General features: G+C 39.5%; 1 protein-coding gene across 1 annotated transcript in view; it reads left to right on the top strand.

The window, feature by feature from the left end:
* Positions 1-18,954, top strand: part of LOC133623085 (netrin receptor UNC5D-like) — a 163,440-nt gene that overhangs the window by 46,968 nt on the left and 97,518 nt on the right. The window contains exon 4 of the mRNA XM_061986044.1: positions 798-1,001. Within this exon, the coding sequence (XP_061842028.1) occupies positions 798-1,001 (204 nt within the window). The remainder of the gene's footprint in view (positions 1-797; positions 1,002-18,954) is intronic.

The raw sequence follows: 18,954 nt of genomic DNA, 5'->3' as shown, positions 1-18,954 counted from the left end.
CAGAGTGGTCCGTCTGCATTTCGGGAGAACGAACCCCGCAGTAAGCTGCGAAAACCCCAACGTGACAGCAATAATCTCACAAAAAAGGCTTTCGAAAGAATGAGGAGACTTCGCTTAGATTTGTGCATTTATCTTGGGGTGACTTGTAATTAAAACAAGGATTTCTGGGGTGGAAAGAGCACAAACATGCTCAGTAGGTAATGTTGTCTGATTTCAGCCCGTATCATGGTTCCTTGAATAAGCTTTCACATCGCTTTGTTTTCAAATGCAATTGTGGCTTGCAAGGAACAATGGTTGTAAACTGCTTGTCAAGAGACCGTTGCAGGCTGACAGCAGCGAAGAAGCTGTTATTGTCTCAAACAAAATGTGCCAGATATACTCTACATTCAGACTCCACAGCCTCAATTTGGCTAATCACTGCCCTCTTGATTCCCTTCCACTTGGTTTGCTGTGAATCCATTTATCTACAAATTGCTCTGAGTGGACCAATTTTGCTCTAAATGGAATAGATGTATACTCTTGTGGACAATCACCTCTCTGGAATATGTTATTTTCTGATGATTGGAAAATTCAAAACAGCAATCGTATTACATTTGTTGGCAGTCACTGTTGACACTGTTCAAAATAAAACAGTATGCACAAGAGGAAGTAAAAGTGAATGTTTTCAGTCAAATAACTTAAGTATTTTGTTACATTTGTTGGCAGCCACTGTTGACACTGTTCAAAATAAAACAGTATGCACTGGAGGAAGTAAAAGTGAATGTTTTCAGTCAAATAACTTAAGTGTTTGCTTGCAGGTGCTCGAGGGGATGCCCAACTCGCGGTGCAGGGCACCCTGCCGCACTTCATCCAGGAGCCAGAAGATGCCTACATAGTCAAGAGCAATCCTATTAAGCTGCGCTGTCGAGCCACACCCGCTTTGCAGATCTTCTTTAAATGCAATGGAGAATGGGTTCACCAGAACCAACACTTCTCCAATGAGTATAAAGACGTCAGCACTGGTAAGATAAAGCTTTGTGAGCTCATCACAAATCATGTGTCCACGGGCTGGAATAATCTTTCAGTTCATTGTAAAATAGACAAATTGAATTGGAAATACTGACATGATGATTACCTAATGATAAAAATGAGACACTCTCAATACACATTTTGCATATTAACTATAAAGTAACAGGGTTAATAAGTCTTCTTCTGTCTTGACAATGCTTATAGTCAAATATATACCGCCAAGTGACATTTCTGGTTTCCCCAATGGCAGACATGCGATACTAAGAAATCCCTCAAAGTTGTATAAGCGTTGGACAAATGGTCAATGATTTATGGGAAATGACTAAATCCTGCTTGTGCCCCTGTAAAGATGTTAATTGTGTCAATGTTTTTTTAAAACTAGTTTTGCTGCCATTTTTGTTATGTATTGCAGGGGGAGTTGACGGCACAGACACAAGGGGGAAGTAAAGCACTATGATTTAATATATATATATATATATATATATATATATATATATATATATATATATATATATATATATATATATATATATATATATATATAAAATATCCCATTAAACTGGGAAGCTTCTTCAGCTGAACGTGGGAAATGGAGGAAGTTAGTGAAGGAGGGCGTACATCAGAGTGACTTAAGAAGAGTAAGACAGTGGGAGGAGAAGCATGAACGTAGAAAGCGAACAGTCACACCCCCACTGAATCAACCAACAATACAATATGTATGCAGGAACTGCAACAAAGCATGCCTGTCAAGAATTGGCTTATATAGTCACAACAGGCGTTGCACATGAATTTACATTTGTGAGCATAACTCTATTGTCTCTCGAGACAAACAGATGCCAGAGGATATATATATATATATATATATACACACAATATATATAATGATAAAACAATAATACTTAAACTAAGGAAATGGAGTGTGACTAATCCAAAAGGGGTGTATGGTGAGAGACTATGTGTATGAATGATTAGCTGTTGAGTATTACCTAATTGTTGGATGAGGAAGCAGACAAGTCCAAAGGGGAAAGCAGAAGAAGGTCTGTGATCCAAGCGGGAGGTCCGTGGGGCTGAGAGAGGCGCCAAGGGGTCCGTGTGCAACAAGGAGGTCGAGGATGAAGGGAGGCAGTCCAGAATCCAGAGGGGAACAACAGGGGATCACAGGAGAACACGGGAAGCACTATGGGAAAACAACAAGGGCATCAGACACGGAAACAAGGAAGTCACAAGGGGAGAGCGAGATCACAGGATGGAAGCCAGACACGGGGTGCTTACACAGGTAACTGAAGATTAAGTTCCGGCGAGGATCCTTGGGTCCACTGGTCTATATATCGCCCTCATCAGTCTCAGGTGTGCGGATTGCTGATTGCCCACAGCCTTGCCGGCATGTGGCCGTGATGCGGCCAGTGCGAGCAGGGGCATGTCTCGGCGCGCCGCCAACGGAGGTGCTGGCAGACCCAGCTGACGGAGAAAAGCGAGTTCGAGCCCGCGCCGTGACAATTTTACACAAACATGCTTATCAGTCGGTTAAAATGTGTACCAAATGTGTTGGTAATTTGGCTTAAGGTACAGTGGGTCTTTTGTAGACCGCGTTGAGCTAGGAGTGAAAGTCATTTCAAGGGTCAAACATTGGGATTTATTCATAGTGCCACCATGTGGTGTACTATAAATAGAATCTTAAATATAGTATACTATTCTTTGGGAAACAAATACATAATATCCCATGCAACACAGCCATGGTACCTGTTTTGACATCTGTTAAACCTTTTGTGTGCAGTGGTTCAGGAGGAGAAGAGTTAGTTTACTCACACAAATACAGTCATTGGCCCACTTTTTTACTGCACCACATATGTACAACTCTGTAAAACTGTCAGAGTTCCTCAGCTATGTTAATACTGCTGTACCATACACAACCGTACTTTTCGGACCATAGAACGCACCTATTATAAGGCGTGCTGCCGGTGAGTGGGTCTCGTCAGGTCTATTTTCATACACAAGGTGCACCAAATTATAAGGCGCATCCAACGGGTCATAATATGATTGTGAAGGTCTCTGTGGTGGACGGTCAGCTGAATAAAAAAGTACCAATAACAGTATCATTAGTCCAGAATGTTACCAGTCCTCTTGGACCGACCCAATTACCTTATTTTCTGGACCATAGGACGCACCGGATTATAAGGCGCACTGCCGATGAGCGGGTATCATCAGTCTCACCGATCACTCGCTCGACTTCCGTCTGCTCCAAGCAGCTAACAGTTCATCCTCCGTATGTTCAGGCTCAAAAAAATAAGGTTGTGAATCTTCATTTCTCCCAAAAAAATTTAATCTTTGTTGTCTGTTACCAAGTCTGCCATGGTTACAACACACGTGTGTTTGTCTACGGAAATAGAAACATACATTGACGCTTCTATGGAAACTCAAATATATGCGCTGAGTAAAATGCATAACATTACCAAAATACGGTAAAAATTATTACATATTGTTATGAAGGTGTCTGTTACTACATTATATATATACATGCAGTGTGTATATTGTACATATTACATATTGTTATGAAGGTGTATGTTACTACATTATATATATATATATATATATATATATATATATATATATATATATAGATAGATATATAGATATCTATCTATGTATATATGTATATATATATATATATATATTTATATATATATATATATATATATATATATATATATATATATAAGAAATACTTGACTTTCAGTGAATTCTAGCTGTATGTATATTTATTTTATTATATATATATATATATATATATATATATATATATATATATATATAAATAAAAGAAATACTTGAATTTCAGTGTTCATTTATTTACACATATACACACACATAACACTCATCTACTCTTTGTTGAGTTAAGGGTTGAATTGTCCATCCTTGTTCTATTCTCTATCACTATTTTTCTAACCATGCTGAACACCCTTTCGCAGGTACCCAGAAAGGTTTCGAGTACCTGAGTAACTGAATCTCTGAAGACAGTATAAAAATCTGTGTTAAAGGTGTACAAATACTGTTTGTATAATAAGCATGTTATTTTTTTACAAATGAGGGTTAAGAGTTCAGCACTAAAAAAAAAAAAAGAATGTGGCTTAAGTACAGTTTTTTAATTGAGCTGCTGCATTTTTTGGTTGGGTTGTTTATTTATTTTGAGTAACTTCTATACATTTCTAAAAGGGGAATAATGTAATAGAGTTATCTATGTTTGTCTGTTGCCATCTCCTGGTGAATGTTGGCTATAGCGTACTGGGGTTACTTTTTGGTTGGCCAACGATTTACGTGGTGTTGCGCACTTGACGTCAAAAAAAAAAAAAAAAAAAAAGACGTCACTCAGGTCCGCATGGAGCGGGAGGGGGCGTGGCTTCCAGCTCCGCCTGAATTTCGGGAGATTTTCGAGAGAAAATTTGTCCCGGGAGGTTTTCGGGAGAGGCAGTGTGTATATTGTACATATTACATATTGTTATGAAGGTGTATTTTACTACATTATATATATACAAAACGCTGATGGAGGGTTTTCATGTTGTTTTAAAGGGCTTTGAAGGCTACAATGCTGACACCCATAAGCCACACTTTGCTAGTGTGTTATATCATCTTTAGAATCCTATAATGATTGTGAACGATAGGCAGAATTCCCCCAAAAAAGGGCAGTCCCCCTTTAACACAGCAGAGAAAGATTGTTTCTCTGAAATCTTTGGTTGTTTTAACAACCTTTTCCATTTTAAAATAAACTATCTAAGGAACTCTGTTATAATTTTTTACAAAACCCTTACTGGAGCGATTTCCACACAAGACAACAGCAACTGGAAGTGATGTCACATGAAACCAAACAGTATTTTATTCAGGTCAAACATATTTTGAAAAGAAGATTTGGTGTTTGTATCCGACCATGTCAGTGTAGTCACACCAGTGAAATATCAAAGTTGTTGGAGCTCCTGCTTGCAATCATTGGGCTGTAGTGGATTAACAATAAGGTTGGCCACAGGATGATCTTTCCAAAGACCGTCTAGCATTGATGGCATCGGTTATCAGGAATAAACACAAAACCAGATAAGCACGGTCTTAAGTGTGCCACTTGGTTGTAGCTCAGCAGTAGTCAGCAACATTGCTCATTGAAATGGTCCAGTTTATCGCGGTAGAGATCAGCAAGGAACCAGAACGTTATTGATCAGAGCGTGGGCACTTCATTGCCATCAGGAACACCTGATAACATTTCCTGTTTACCAACTAGACTGATGAATCACCCAATACTGCAAAGCTGAGAATGCACTTCAGATCCCCATGCACTCCACACAATTACTGTATGCTCAGGGGTATCAGTGCATACTTTTCAATCAAAGGAACCATCTGAGGGTCTTCTTGTAAGGCTTTGCAGCGACAACTTCAACATTGTAGTCAGTCTATCACAGGGGTCGGCAACCTTTACCAGTCAAAGAGCCATTTTGACCAGTTTTACAAATTAAAGAAAACAATGGGAGCCACAAAAATCTTTTGAAATTTAAAATGAAATAGCACTGCATACAAAGTTTTTTTTTTGCTTTGTGCTATGAATAAACTAAGGGTCTCAGACACGCGGCCCACACCTTAATATGAAAATTGAATGTTAGTGCGGCCCGCGAGTATTATATGAATGGCGCTTGTCAACCCTTCCACTTGGTCAACCACCACACAGGTTACACTGACGGTGGCGGTATAAAAAACTTTAACACTCTTACTAATAATGCGCCACACTGTGAACCCACACCAAACAAGAATGACAAACACATTTTGGGAGAACATCTGCACCGTAACACAACATAAACACAACAGAACAAATACCCAGAATCCCATGCAGCCCTGGGGGGGGTGTTGATGTGTGAGGGAGCAGGGTTGGGGTGGGGGCGGGGTTTGGTGGTAGCAGGGGCGTATAATGTAGCCCGGAAGAGTCAGGGCTGCATGGGATTCTGGGTATTTGTTCTGTTGTGTTTATGTTGTGTTAAGGTGCAGATGTTCTCCCGAAATGTGTTTGTCATTCTTGTTTGGTTTTGGTTCAAAGTGTGGCGCATTATTAGTAAGAGTGATAAAGTTGTTTTATATGGGCACCGTCAGTGTAACCTGTGTGGCTGTTGACCAAGTATGCCTTGCTGTCACTTACGTGTGCAAGCAGGAAATGCATATAACAAAAGGCTAGGCTGGCACGCTGTTTATACAGATTGTAAAGTGCGCTAAATGCTGTTCCATCATGGCACACCCTTATTATTATTGTAAGGGTAAAAATCGGAGGATATTAATCCCGGGAGTTTTCTACGAGAGGCACTAAATCCGGAAGTCTCCCGGGAAAATCGGGGGGGTCGGCAAGTATGCATCAGAGTGATCAAAGAGCCACATGCGGCTCCGGAGCCGCGGGTTGCCGACTCCTGGTCTATCAGATACAGAACCGTTATTTTCTTAATTTTTCCTCCATCTACGGTATCCTTTCTGGTCCAGATTGCAATGCAGCCATAAAGACAAAATGGCAATTTTAAAGTGTTTTTTCGAACTGGAACACATCGATGTGTTACAATACTCCCTTTTATTTCAAATATTAATTCATACTTGCCAACCTTGAGACCTCTGATTTCGGGAGGTGGGGTGCTCGGGGGGGGGGGGGGGGGGGGGGGATAATTCACCAAGTCAAGTATTTCTAAGAAATACTTGACTTTCAGTGAATTCTAGCTATATATATATATATATATATATATATATATATATATATATATATATATATATATATATACACAGGTAAAAGCCAGTAAATTAGAATATTTTGAAAAACTTGATTTATTTCAGTAATTGCATTCAAAAGGTGTAACTTGTACATTATATTTATTCATTGCACACAGACTGATGCATTCAAATGTTTATTTCATTTAATTTTGATGATTTGAAGTGGCAACAAATGAAAATCCAAAATTCCGTGTGTCACAAAATTAGAATATTACTTAAGGCTAATACAAAAAAGGGATTTTTAGAAATGTTGGCCAACTGAAAAGTATGAAAATGAAAAATATGAGCATGTACAATACTCAATACTTGGTTGGAGCTCCTTTTGCCTCAATTACTGCGTTAATGCGGCGTGGCATGGAGTCGATGAGTTTCTGGCACTGCTCAGGTGTTATGAGAGCCCAGGTTGCTCTGATAGTGGCCTTCAACTCTTCTGCGTTTTTGGGTCTGGCATTCTGCATCTTCCTTTTCACAATACCCCACAGATTTTCTATGGGGCTAAGGTCAGGGGAGTTGGCGGGCCAATTTAGAACAGAAATACCATGGTCCGTAAACCAGGCACGGGTAGATTTTGCGCTGTGTGCAGGCGCCAAGTCCTGTTGGAACTTGAAATCTCCATCTCCATAGAGCAGGTCAGCAGCAGGAAGCATGAAGTGCTCTAAAACTTGCTGGTAGACGGCTGCGTTGACCCTGGATCTCAGGAAACAGAGTGGACCGACACCAGCAGATGACATGGCACCCCAAACCATCACTGATGGTGGAAACTTTACACTAGACTTCAGGCAACGTGGATCCTGTGCCTCTCCTGTCTTCCTCCGGACTCTGGGACCTCGATTTCCAAAGGAAATGCAAAATTTGCATGGTTGGGTGATGGTTTCGGGTGCCATGTCATCTGCTGGTGTCGGTCCACTCTGTTTCCTGAGATCCAGGGTCAACGCAGCCGTCTACCAGCAAGTTTTAGAGCACTTCATGCTTCCTGCTGCTGACCTGCTCTATGGAGATGGAGATTTCAAGTTCCAACAGGACTTGGCGCCTGCACACAGCGCAAAATCTACCCATGCCTGGTTTACGGACCATGGTATTTCTGTTCTAAATTGGCCCGCCAACTCCCCTGACCTTAGCCCCATAGAAAATCTGTGGGGTATTGTGAAAAGGAAGATGCAGAATGCCAGACCCAAAAACGCAGAAGAGTTGAAGGCCACTATCAGAGCAACCTGGGCTCTCATAACACCTGAGCAGTGCCAGAAACTCATCGACTCCATGCCACGCCGCATTAACGCAGTAATTGAGGCAAAAGGAGCTCCAACCAAGTATTGAGTATTGTACATGCTCATATTTTTCATTTTCATACTTTTCAGTTGGCCAACATTTCTAAAAATCCCTTTTTTGTATTAGCCTTAAGTAATATTCTAATTTTGTGACACATGGAATTTTGGATTTTCATTTGTTGCCACTTCAAATCATCAAAATTAAATGAAATAAACATTTGAATGCATCAGTCTGTGTGCAATGAATAAATATAATGTACAAGTTACACCTTTTGAATGCAATTACTGAAATAAATCAAGTTTTTCAAAATATTCTAATTTACTGGCTTTTACCTGTGTGTGTGTGTGTGTGTGTATATATATATATATATATATATATATATATATATATATATATATATATATATATTTATATATATTTATTTTATTATATACTGTATACATATATATATATATATATATATATATATATATATATATATATATATATAAAAGAGTAATACTTGAATTTCAGTGTTCATTTATTTACGCATATACACACACATAACACTCATCTACGCATTGTTGAGTTAAGGGTTGAATTGTCCATCCTTGTTCTATTCTCTGTCACTATTTTTCTAACAATGCTGAACACCCTCTCTGATGATGCATTCTACTTTGTCTCCTTGTTGTGTGCGCAGTTGTGCACTCTCTAAAAGCCCTAGATGTTATTGTCACATATGCATGTACAGTAGATGGCAGTATTGTCCTGTTTAAGAGTGTCACAACATTGCTGTTTACGGCAGACGAACTGCTTTACGGTAGACGAAAACGTGACTGCTGTTGTTGAGTGTTGATACCGCGTTGGGAGGCCGTTAATGAAACTGCCTAACAATAAACCCACATAAGAAACCAAGAACTCGCCCTCGATCATTCTACAGTTATAACGTGATTGGGCAGGCACGCTGTTTATATTGTGGGAAAGCGGACAGGCTGTCGACACGTCACTCAGGTCCGCCCGAATTTTAGGAGATTTTCGGGAGAAAATTTGTCCCGGGAGGTTTTCGGGAGAGGTACTAAATTTCGGGAGTCTCCCGGAAAATCCGGGAGGGTTGGCAAGTATGTATTAATTTGACATTGGAGTTGAATGCATTCAAAAGTGTGGGCTGTATACCATCTGAAGAAGTTACAGTATATACACACAAACTGACCGATAACCAGTGTTCGGAAAAATGGCGTTACTTAATACTGGATTTACTAGCCTTTCTAGTAATGAGTAATCTAATTCACTACTTTTTTGTAAGTTACTCAAGTAAGTAAGTTATTCAGTTGTAAACAAATGGCATTATTGGCATTCTGGTCACCTTCTGGGACCAGAATGTTTCAAACTCATGTTATTTGCTGAAGGCTAAATTGCGGAGTCTTATAGGCAGTGGTGTGTTGTCAGGGCCAGCAAGGCCTTCTCTGCTGGCCTAACATAACCAGACATCATGATCATAATTAAAGATACAATTTTTTTTTTAATTTACTTTCCCTAAATATCTGAAAGTATTCATATTCTCTTCACGTCATATTATGCTCCTTCCAGTGCTGTTGTTTTTAGTTTTAGTTTGTATCCAATCAGAATTCAGCTAGCTTATGTTGCCATGCTGTACCAAATCTGCCCGGGGCCTTCAGAATCAACAATGTCTGTGCACTGTAAGTGAACGGACACATACAGTTGATAGATAATTGCGATAGCCAATCAGATCACGAGTTGTTGTCAGTAAGGCCTTCTAGCTGACCTCACGTTGAACGTAACATTTACGCGTCTGGTGATTGGATACTCACCGGGACCGTTAGCGGATGAATTTGAGAACACATACAGTTGATAGACAGTTGCGATAGCCAATCAGATCACAAGTTGTTGACAGGAGCCTATCTAGGTAGCCTGATGTTAACGAAACTGTGATTGGAAACTCACTTGTCATTCCAAAGTGAGTATCCATTCACAAGTTTCAATTTAGCAGGAAGCGGGAAGTGTTGCGCGGTAGCCATACTACCGGGATAGCAGAAAAGGAGAACAAAATGTTGATTAGGTGGCAGATATATATTTGCAAGGCCATTTTCAAGAAGAATATTTAAAGGGGAACATTATAACCAGACCTATGTAAGCGTCAATAAATACCTTGATGTTGCAGAAAAAAGACCATATATTTTTTAACCGATTTCCGAACTCTAAATGGGTGAATTTTGGCGAATTAAACGCCTTTCTAATATTCGCTCTCGGAGCGATGACGTCACAACGGGAAGCAATCCGCCATTTTCTCAAACACCGAGTCAAATCAGCTCTGTTATTTTCCGTTTTTTCGACTGTTTTCCGTACCTTGGAGACATTATGCCTCGTCGGTGTGTTGTCGGAGGGTGTAACAACACGAACAGGGACGGATTCAAGTTGCACCAGTGGCCCAAAGATGCGAAAGCTATGCTACGACAGAGATGGCAAGAATGTGTGGATATCCTGCGACACTCAAAGCAGATGCATTTCCAACGATAAAGTCAAAGAAATCTTGCCGCCAGACCCCCATTGAATCTGCCGGAGTGTGTGAGCAATTCAGGGACAAAGGCCCTCGGTAGCACGGCAAGCAATGGCGGCAGTTTGTTCCCGCAGACGAGCGAGCTAAACCCCCTATCGACCCTAGCTTCCCTGGCCTGCTGACATCAACTCCAAAACTGGACAGATCAGCTTTCAGGAAAAGAGCGCGGATGAGGGTATGTCTACAGAATATATTAATTGATGAAAATTGGGCTGTCGGCACTCTCAAAGTGCATGTTGTTGCCAAATGTATTTCATATGCTGTAAACCTAGTTCATAGTTGTTAGTTTCCTTTAATGCCAAACAAACACATACCAATCGTTGGTTAGAAGGCGATCGCCGAATTCGTCCTCGCTTTCTCCCGTGTCGCTGGCTGTCGTGTCGCTTTTTTCGGTTTCGCTTGCATACGGTTCAAACCGATATGGCTCAATAGTTTCTTCTTCAATTTCGTTTTCGCTACCTGCCTCCACACTACAACCATCCGTTTCAATACATGCGTAATCTGTTGAATCGCTTAAGCCGCTGAAATCCGAGTTGGAATCCGAGCTAATGTCGCTATAGCTTGCTGTTCTTTCCGCCATGTTTGTTTGTGTTGGCTTCACTATGTGACGTCACAGGAAAATGGACGGGTGTTTATAACGATGGTTAAAATCAGGCACTTTGAAGCTTTTTTTAGGGATATTGCGTGATGGGTAAAATTTTGAAAAAAACTTCAAAATATATAATAAGCCACTGGGAACTGATTTTTAATGGTTTTAACCATTCTGAAATTGTGATAATGTTCCCCTTTAAAGAGAAATTTCCACTCGAATAAGCCGACAACGAGGGGTATCGCTGGCTTACAGGTACGTACTACTAATTGTGAGTTCAAATATTTTATTTTTTCACTTTTGATATCTATCCATCCATCCATTTCCTACCGCTTGTCCCTTTTGGGGTCCCGGGGGGTGCTGGAGCCTATCTCAGCTGTTTTTTGCAATTTTAATTTTGACAGTACCACATAATAGATGTTTTAATTGCTGAGGCGTTTTAATTGATTTTTAAATGCGCCAGAAAATAACCCGTTTTGTACACTGTTGATGTGATTAGGGTGTGAATGTGTTCCTGTATAGTATTTCTCCAGCAATGGTCATGTGGTAAAACAACTTGCACTGAGCCTAGTCTATAAAATCCGCTACACCTCCATGATACCGAAGTACATGTCAAACTACTTCCTTAACGTAAATGACCGCCATAACCACAACACCAGGGGGAGCTCCACTAACCACGTTAAACCCAGATTCCGATCTAACAAAGGTCTTAACTCATTCTCTTTCTATGCCACATCAATGTGGAATGCGCTCCCAACAGGTATAAAAGAAAGGGCATCTCTATCCTCCTTCAAAACCGCAATAAAAGTACACCTCCAGGCAACTTCAACCCTAAACTAACACCCTCTCCGGATTGTTGTTAATAATCAAATGTAAACAATTAAATGCAGATATTTTTCTTATGCCTTCTGATCTCTCTCTCTTTCTCTATGTCCACTACTTGCTGTACATATCCTACCAAGTCAGACCTACACTGTTTCAATATCCATTTCTCTGTTCTCAATTGTTGATGACTGATGATAACAACCAAACCTAACCCCACCCCCTCCACACCCCGAATTGTAAATAATGTAAATAATTCAATGTATACACCCTGATGATTATCTTGTGTGATGACTGTATTATGATGATAGTATATATGATAGTATATATCTGTATCATGTAAGTGGACCCCGACTTAAACAAGTTGAAAAACGTATTCGCTTGTTACCATTTAGTGGTCAATTGTACGGAATATGTACTTCACTGTGCAACCTACTAATAAAAGTCTCAATCAATCAATCAATGGTGACAAAAAATATGATATTTTGAGAGGTAATCATTGAGGTCGGACATCACTGAAGGCCTAGGTGGGAAACGCACAGCCCGCCACTGCTTTTAGGAATGGTTGAAAGGACAGTGTTGTATGTGGGAGATAGGTGGTGTCGTAGACCACCTCCTCCATTCGAGGATGGTTTTTCAACCTTGAAATAGATGGCTTCCCTCACTCCTCTTTGGTACCATCCGTCCTCCCTGTGCAGATCGGTACATTTTTGTTCTTAAAGGAGTGTTGTTTCTCCCTGAGGTGCAGGTAGACATCTGAGTCTTGGCCTGAAGACTTTGTTGTCAAAGTAGTGCTGTTTCACCCTGAGGTGCAGATAGAGCTGAGTCTTGGCTTGAAGAGTTTGCCCGTCTATGCTGTGCAATGCATCCTCTTGGTGGGTGTTTTGTTTCCCCATTACACTGGATAGTTTTACACAAATCATGTCTATCGTGTATTTCACATAAACAAAACAGAAGGGTTAGTGTTAATACATATATAATAATAATAATTCTGAGACATGCAGCTCACCAAGCTTGTAATTACAATGACAAACACTGTGGGGGGAGCTGTGATTGTTCATGTTTTTCAGTCAGCACAGAGTGGTGTCCATAACATTGTGTATTCCAGTAGGCTCTAATTAAAAAATGGTTGGGAAGAGGGAATTGCAAACCTTTTCCATCAAATGTTGACAGTGCCATTCGTCAAAGGTATCCTTCGGAAACAGGGACTTACACCGGATTCAAAGAAGCAGAGCATGCAACGGATATGTTGTCGCTGGAAATTTTTCCACAAACCAGACATCACTGAAGTTCCAGTAATCAAAGACAAGCTGCAAAACGTTCAGCCAAAGGACAAATGCATAATGTATGCTGGCTAATATTTGTATTAATTCACAACAAATCTGTTTCATCAACCCACCAAATGTTTGATTTGTGTGTTATTGCATTATGCTTGGTTATGAGAACATATTTGATGACATTTGCAGAAAAAAAATAAACAAGGCAGATAAGTACACCAGCAGTAGACAAACATATTATTAAAGGGGAACATTATCACCAGACCTATGTAAGCGTCAATATATACCTTGATGTTGCAGAAAAAAGACCATATATTTTTTTAACCGATTTCCGAACTCTAAATGGGTGAATTTTGGCGAATTAAACGCCTTTCTATTATTCGCTCTCGGAGCGGGAAGCAATCCGCCATTTTCTCAAACCCATTACAAACAGCGAGTCAAGTCAGCTCTGTTATTTTCCGTTTTTTCAACTGTTTTCCGTACCTTGGAGACATCATGCCTCGTCGGTGTGTTGTCGGAGGGTGTAACAACACGAACAGAGACGGATTCAAGTTGCACCAGTGGCCCAAAGATGCGAAAGTGGCAAGAAATTGGACGTTTGTTCCGCACACTTTACCGACAAAAGCTATGCTACGACAGAGATGGCAAGAATGTGTGGATATCCTGCGACACTCAAAGCAGATGCATTTCCAACGGTAAAGTCAAAGAAATCTGCCACCAGACCCCCATTGAATTTGCCGGAGTGTGTGAGCAATTCAGGGACAAAGGACCTCGGTAGCACGGCAAGCAATGGCGGCAGTTTGTTCCCGCAGACGAGCGAGCTAAACCCCCTGGATGTCTTGGCTCACACCGTCCCTTATGCCACTGAAGATGATCAAGAGAAGAATATCGACCCTAGCTTCCCTGGCCTGCTGACATCAACTCCAAAACTGGACAGATCAGCTTTCAGGAAAAGAGAGCGGATGAGGGTATGTATACAGAATATATTAATTGATGAAAAGTGGGCTGTCTGCACTCTCAAAGTGCATGTTGTTGCCAAATGTATTTCATATGCTGTAAACCTAGTTCATAGTTGTTAGTTTCCTTTAATGCCAAACAAACACATACCAATCGTTGGTTAGAAGGCGATCGCCGAATTCATCCTCGCTTTCTCCCGTGTCGCTGGCTGTCGTGTCGTTTTTGTCGGTTTCGCTTGCATACGATTCAAACCGAAATGGCTCAATAGCTTCAGTTTCTTCTTCAATTTCGTTTTCGCTACCTGCCTCCACACTACAACCATCCGTTTCAATACATGCGTAATCTGTTGAATCGCTTAAGCCGCTGAAATCCGAGTCTGAATCCGAGCTAATGTCGCTATAGCTTGCTGTTCTATGCGCCATGTTTGTTTGTGTTGGCATCACTATGTGACGTCACAGGAAAATGGACGGGTGTATATAACGATGGTTAAAATCAGGCACTTTGAAGCTTTTTTTAGGGATATTGCGTGATGGGTAAAATTTTGAAAAAAACTTCGAAAAATAAAATAAGCCACTGGGAACTGATTTTTAATGGTTTTAACCCTTCTGAAATTGTGATAATGTTCCCCTTTAACTAGAAAGTATTTGATTTGGGAATTATCTACATGAGGCCAGAAAGTGATTTGGTAGGTGGATGTATAAGTGAAAAGGGAACTATAATAACTATACACACATAATAAACATGTTACACATATCACAATAACCACGAATGATGGACTGAGTATGTCATAATGGGTGACGTAGTTGTAATAACAAAAAATTAATGATGTCTACTAATGTGTGGGATTAACAGTTTTTAAATCAATCAATAAAATTAAATTTACATAGCCAATAACCACAAGTGCCTCAAAGAGCTTCACAACCTCACAATGACAACCCCAGATCTAAACTATTGTCGAGACAAGGACAACCTTAAAAACAAGTCCAGCTGGGGAAAAAGAAGAACCGCAGATGTAGGGACCCCACCCATCCAGGGTAACCGGCTGCAGTGGATGTCTAGGGGTTAGAATTATTGAACGGACAAACTAAACTTCCGGGCTCAGCTCGTCAGCTACACACCGGGTCCACCTCGGGTCAGCCAGTCCTCCATCCACATTGGCACCTCCACAAAAAATATCCGTGGCCACCTGGTACCTTCTCCAGGGGGGACACAGAAGAATAACATCAAATCACCTCATCAAAAATGGGGTCTATTTAGAAGATAGAGTCTGTAAATTAGTTTTGAGGTGGGACTTCAATGCTTCCACTGAGGTAGCATCTCTAACTGTTGCTGGTAGGGCATTCCAGAGTACTCCCTGATACCGAAGTACATGTCAAACTACTTCCAGAACGTAAATGACCGCCATAACCACAACATCAGGGGGAGCTCCTCAAACCACGTCAAACCGAGATTCCGATCTAACAAAGGTCTTACTTCATTCTCCTTCTATGCCACATCAACCCTAGACTAACACCCTCCCCCCCCCCACCACATCCCACCTCCCCGGATTGTAAATAATCAAATGTAAATAATCAAATGTATATACTTGTTCTTATGCTTTCTGAGCTCACTATGGTCACCGCTCGCTGTACATATCCTACCAAGTGAGACCTACACTGTTACAATGTCCATTTCTCAGATGATATAGTTGTTGATGACTGAAGTATGCTGATAGCAACCCAACTTAATCCCCCCGTCCCAACCCCTTCCACATCCCACTCCCCGGATTGTAAATAATGTAAATAATTCAATGTATATACTCTGTTGATTAACTTGTGTGATGACTGTATTATGTTGATAGTATATATTTGTACCATGAATTGATTAATGTGGACCCCGACTTGAACACGTTTTTAAACTTATTCGGGTGTTACCATATAGTGGTCAATTGTACGGAATATGTACTGTGCTGTGCAATCTAGTAATACAAGTTTCAATCAATCAACCAATGTAGCCTAAATATATATATATATATATACATATATATATATATATATATATATATATATATATATATATATGTATGTGTGGGGAAAAAAAATCACAAGACTATTTCATCTCTACAGGCCTGTTTCATGAGGGGGGTACCCTCAATCGTCAGATTTTTTTTTTTTTTTTTTCCCCACACATACATATATTGCGCTCTACTACGGTATCGAGCACTATTTTTTGGATAACCTTATTAAGACATATATATATATATATATACATATATATATATATATATATATTATTATTATTATTTTTTTTTTTTTTAAACACTGCCTGCACACTTTTATAGTGCTTTAGGGGTAAAAAAAAAAAAGTATTAATTAGCTAATAAACCAGCATAATCACATAACTGTACAGTGGAGATATTAGTTTTTGTAGTTTTTGTAGTTTAACCAGAACTTTTAAATGGGTTGTGTTGAATTTTTGACTGAAAATCTCTTTAGAAGAAATATGGTTTTAGATGTAGCAGCTGGTAGGGCTAAATGGGATTTATTGATCGTACACCAGAGTTCAGGGTAGGTAGTAGGACTACAAAGATATAACCTTGAGGCCTTCCGACAAATTATCACTTGTTCAAAAGATTCTGTCAATAAAAATTTTAGATCCTGGGACAAAATGTTTGGAGGCTACTGTCCATTAAGCCCTGGTTTACTCAAGGTTTTCTCCATATTCATGGAATTGGGTTTGTACTGTTTGTACTGGCGACTGAATGTTGGGTAGCCTGCATGTGCATAGAACAGATGTACTATGCAATAGGTGAGTCTGGTATAGTCCTTATGTAGCAGTTGGACAATACATGTTTGAAGAAGCAACAGACAGCTGGTGATGAGAAAAAACAGTGGTATAGGGTAGCCATTCTATTGCGTGTGATGGATTGAACAGTAAAACAAACAATGTCTCTTTGGTAGTTTTGAGACGGACTGACTTTTGAAAATGTACTAAAAAGTGCTACATAAATCCAATTCATTGCAATTAGAATATTGTTATTAAATGATCAAATAATATTTTTTCCAATTTAAAGAATTAAAGCTAAAAAAATGTTTTTAGATAACAAGGTTGGTACATATTGCAAGTGCCACACAGGTATTTTTTTTGCCGTCCACGATAATGAGTTTGATAACATGTCTCCAGCAAAGTGTGCGTTTACTAATGCTTTAAGACAGGGGTGCTCATTACGTTGATCGCGAGCTACCGGTCGATCGTGGAGGGTGTGTCAGTCGATCACCAGCCAGGCATTAAAAAAATAGTCCTAAAAATGAGCGATCATAAATCTTCACTATGACGTCACTTTCGTCACTTGATTGACATTCACGGCACCCGAGGGTCTTCTGAGATGACGCTGGCTGCTGCCAGCTCATTAAAATTACCGACTGGAAGGCGAGAAACACTTTATTTCAACAGACTCTGGCGCCGTACCTGTCGTCAAAACTCCAAAGACCGACTGCACAGTTGCGCTAACAAAATAAGAGTCTCAGAAAGCTGGCGTGCACAAGCTAGCAAGCTACGGAGTTTGCCGACAATGTATTTCTTGTAAAGTGTATACAGAGGAGTACGGAAGCTGGACAAATAAGATGCCAAAAACCAACCACTTTCATGTGGTATTGGACAGAAAGGAGGACTTTTTTTCTCCTCCATTCGAAAATGCGGACGTTATCAGCACCACTGTCTGATTCCTATCAATGCAAGTCATCACAATCAGGTAATACACCAACTTATATTCTTGTCTTCATGAAAGAAAGGAATCTATATGTGTTAAACATGCTTGTATTATCTTTAAACACCTTTAACTTATTAACAATATTAACTATATGTGTTAAACATGCTTGTATTATCTTTAAACACCTTTAACTTGTTAACAATATTAACTATATGTGTTAAACATTCTTGTATTATCTTTAAACACCTTTAACTTGTTAACAATATTAACTACATGTGTTAAACATGCTTGTATTATCTTTAAACACCTTTAAGTTGTTAACAATATTAACTATATGTATTAAACATTCTTGTATTATCATTAAACGCCTTTAATTTATTAACAATATTAACTGTGTTAAACATGCTTGTATTATCATTAAACACCTTTAACTTGTTAACAATATTAACTATATGTGTTAAACATGCTTGCATTATCTTTAAACACCTTTAACTTGTTAACAATATTAACAATATATATTAAACATACTTGGATTATCATTAAACACCTTTAATTTTTTAACAATATTAACTATATGTGTTAAACATGCTTGCATTATCATTAAACACCTTTAACTTGTTAACAAAAACATATATTTCATAAATAAGTAAATATAAATTATATATATGAATGAGGTAGATCCCCATGACTTGATCAATTGAAAAGTAGCTCGCCTGCAGAAAAAGTGTGAGCACCCCTGCTTTAAGACATATACTCCTTAAATGTTCAACTCAAATTTACCGTGTATGTTAAGTGCAGTACTAAAATCGTACAATCCATGGAAACCGAGCTCTACAGCAGTTAAGAAAACCTATGTCGGACGGTGTACTTCACTTACCAAAGTCCCCCATCTGATTGAACAAGAACAGGACTATTAAAGCAAACTTTTTTGCACAAGACAAGCATTATAGGGTTTTCAGTTGTCTCTTTAGTTCAGATTTTTGCTCTAAAATCTATAGACATGCATTGCTGACTGATC

This window comes from Nerophis lumbriciformis, linkage group LG12 (assembly GCF_033978685.3).
Source record: "Nerophis lumbriciformis linkage group LG12, RoL_Nlum_v2.1, whole genome shotgun sequence".
Lineage (NCBI taxonomy): Eukaryota > Metazoa > Chordata > Actinopteri > Syngnathiformes > Syngnathidae > Nerophis > Nerophis lumbriciformis.
This window is presented reverse-complemented; position numbering and strand designations above follow the sequence as displayed.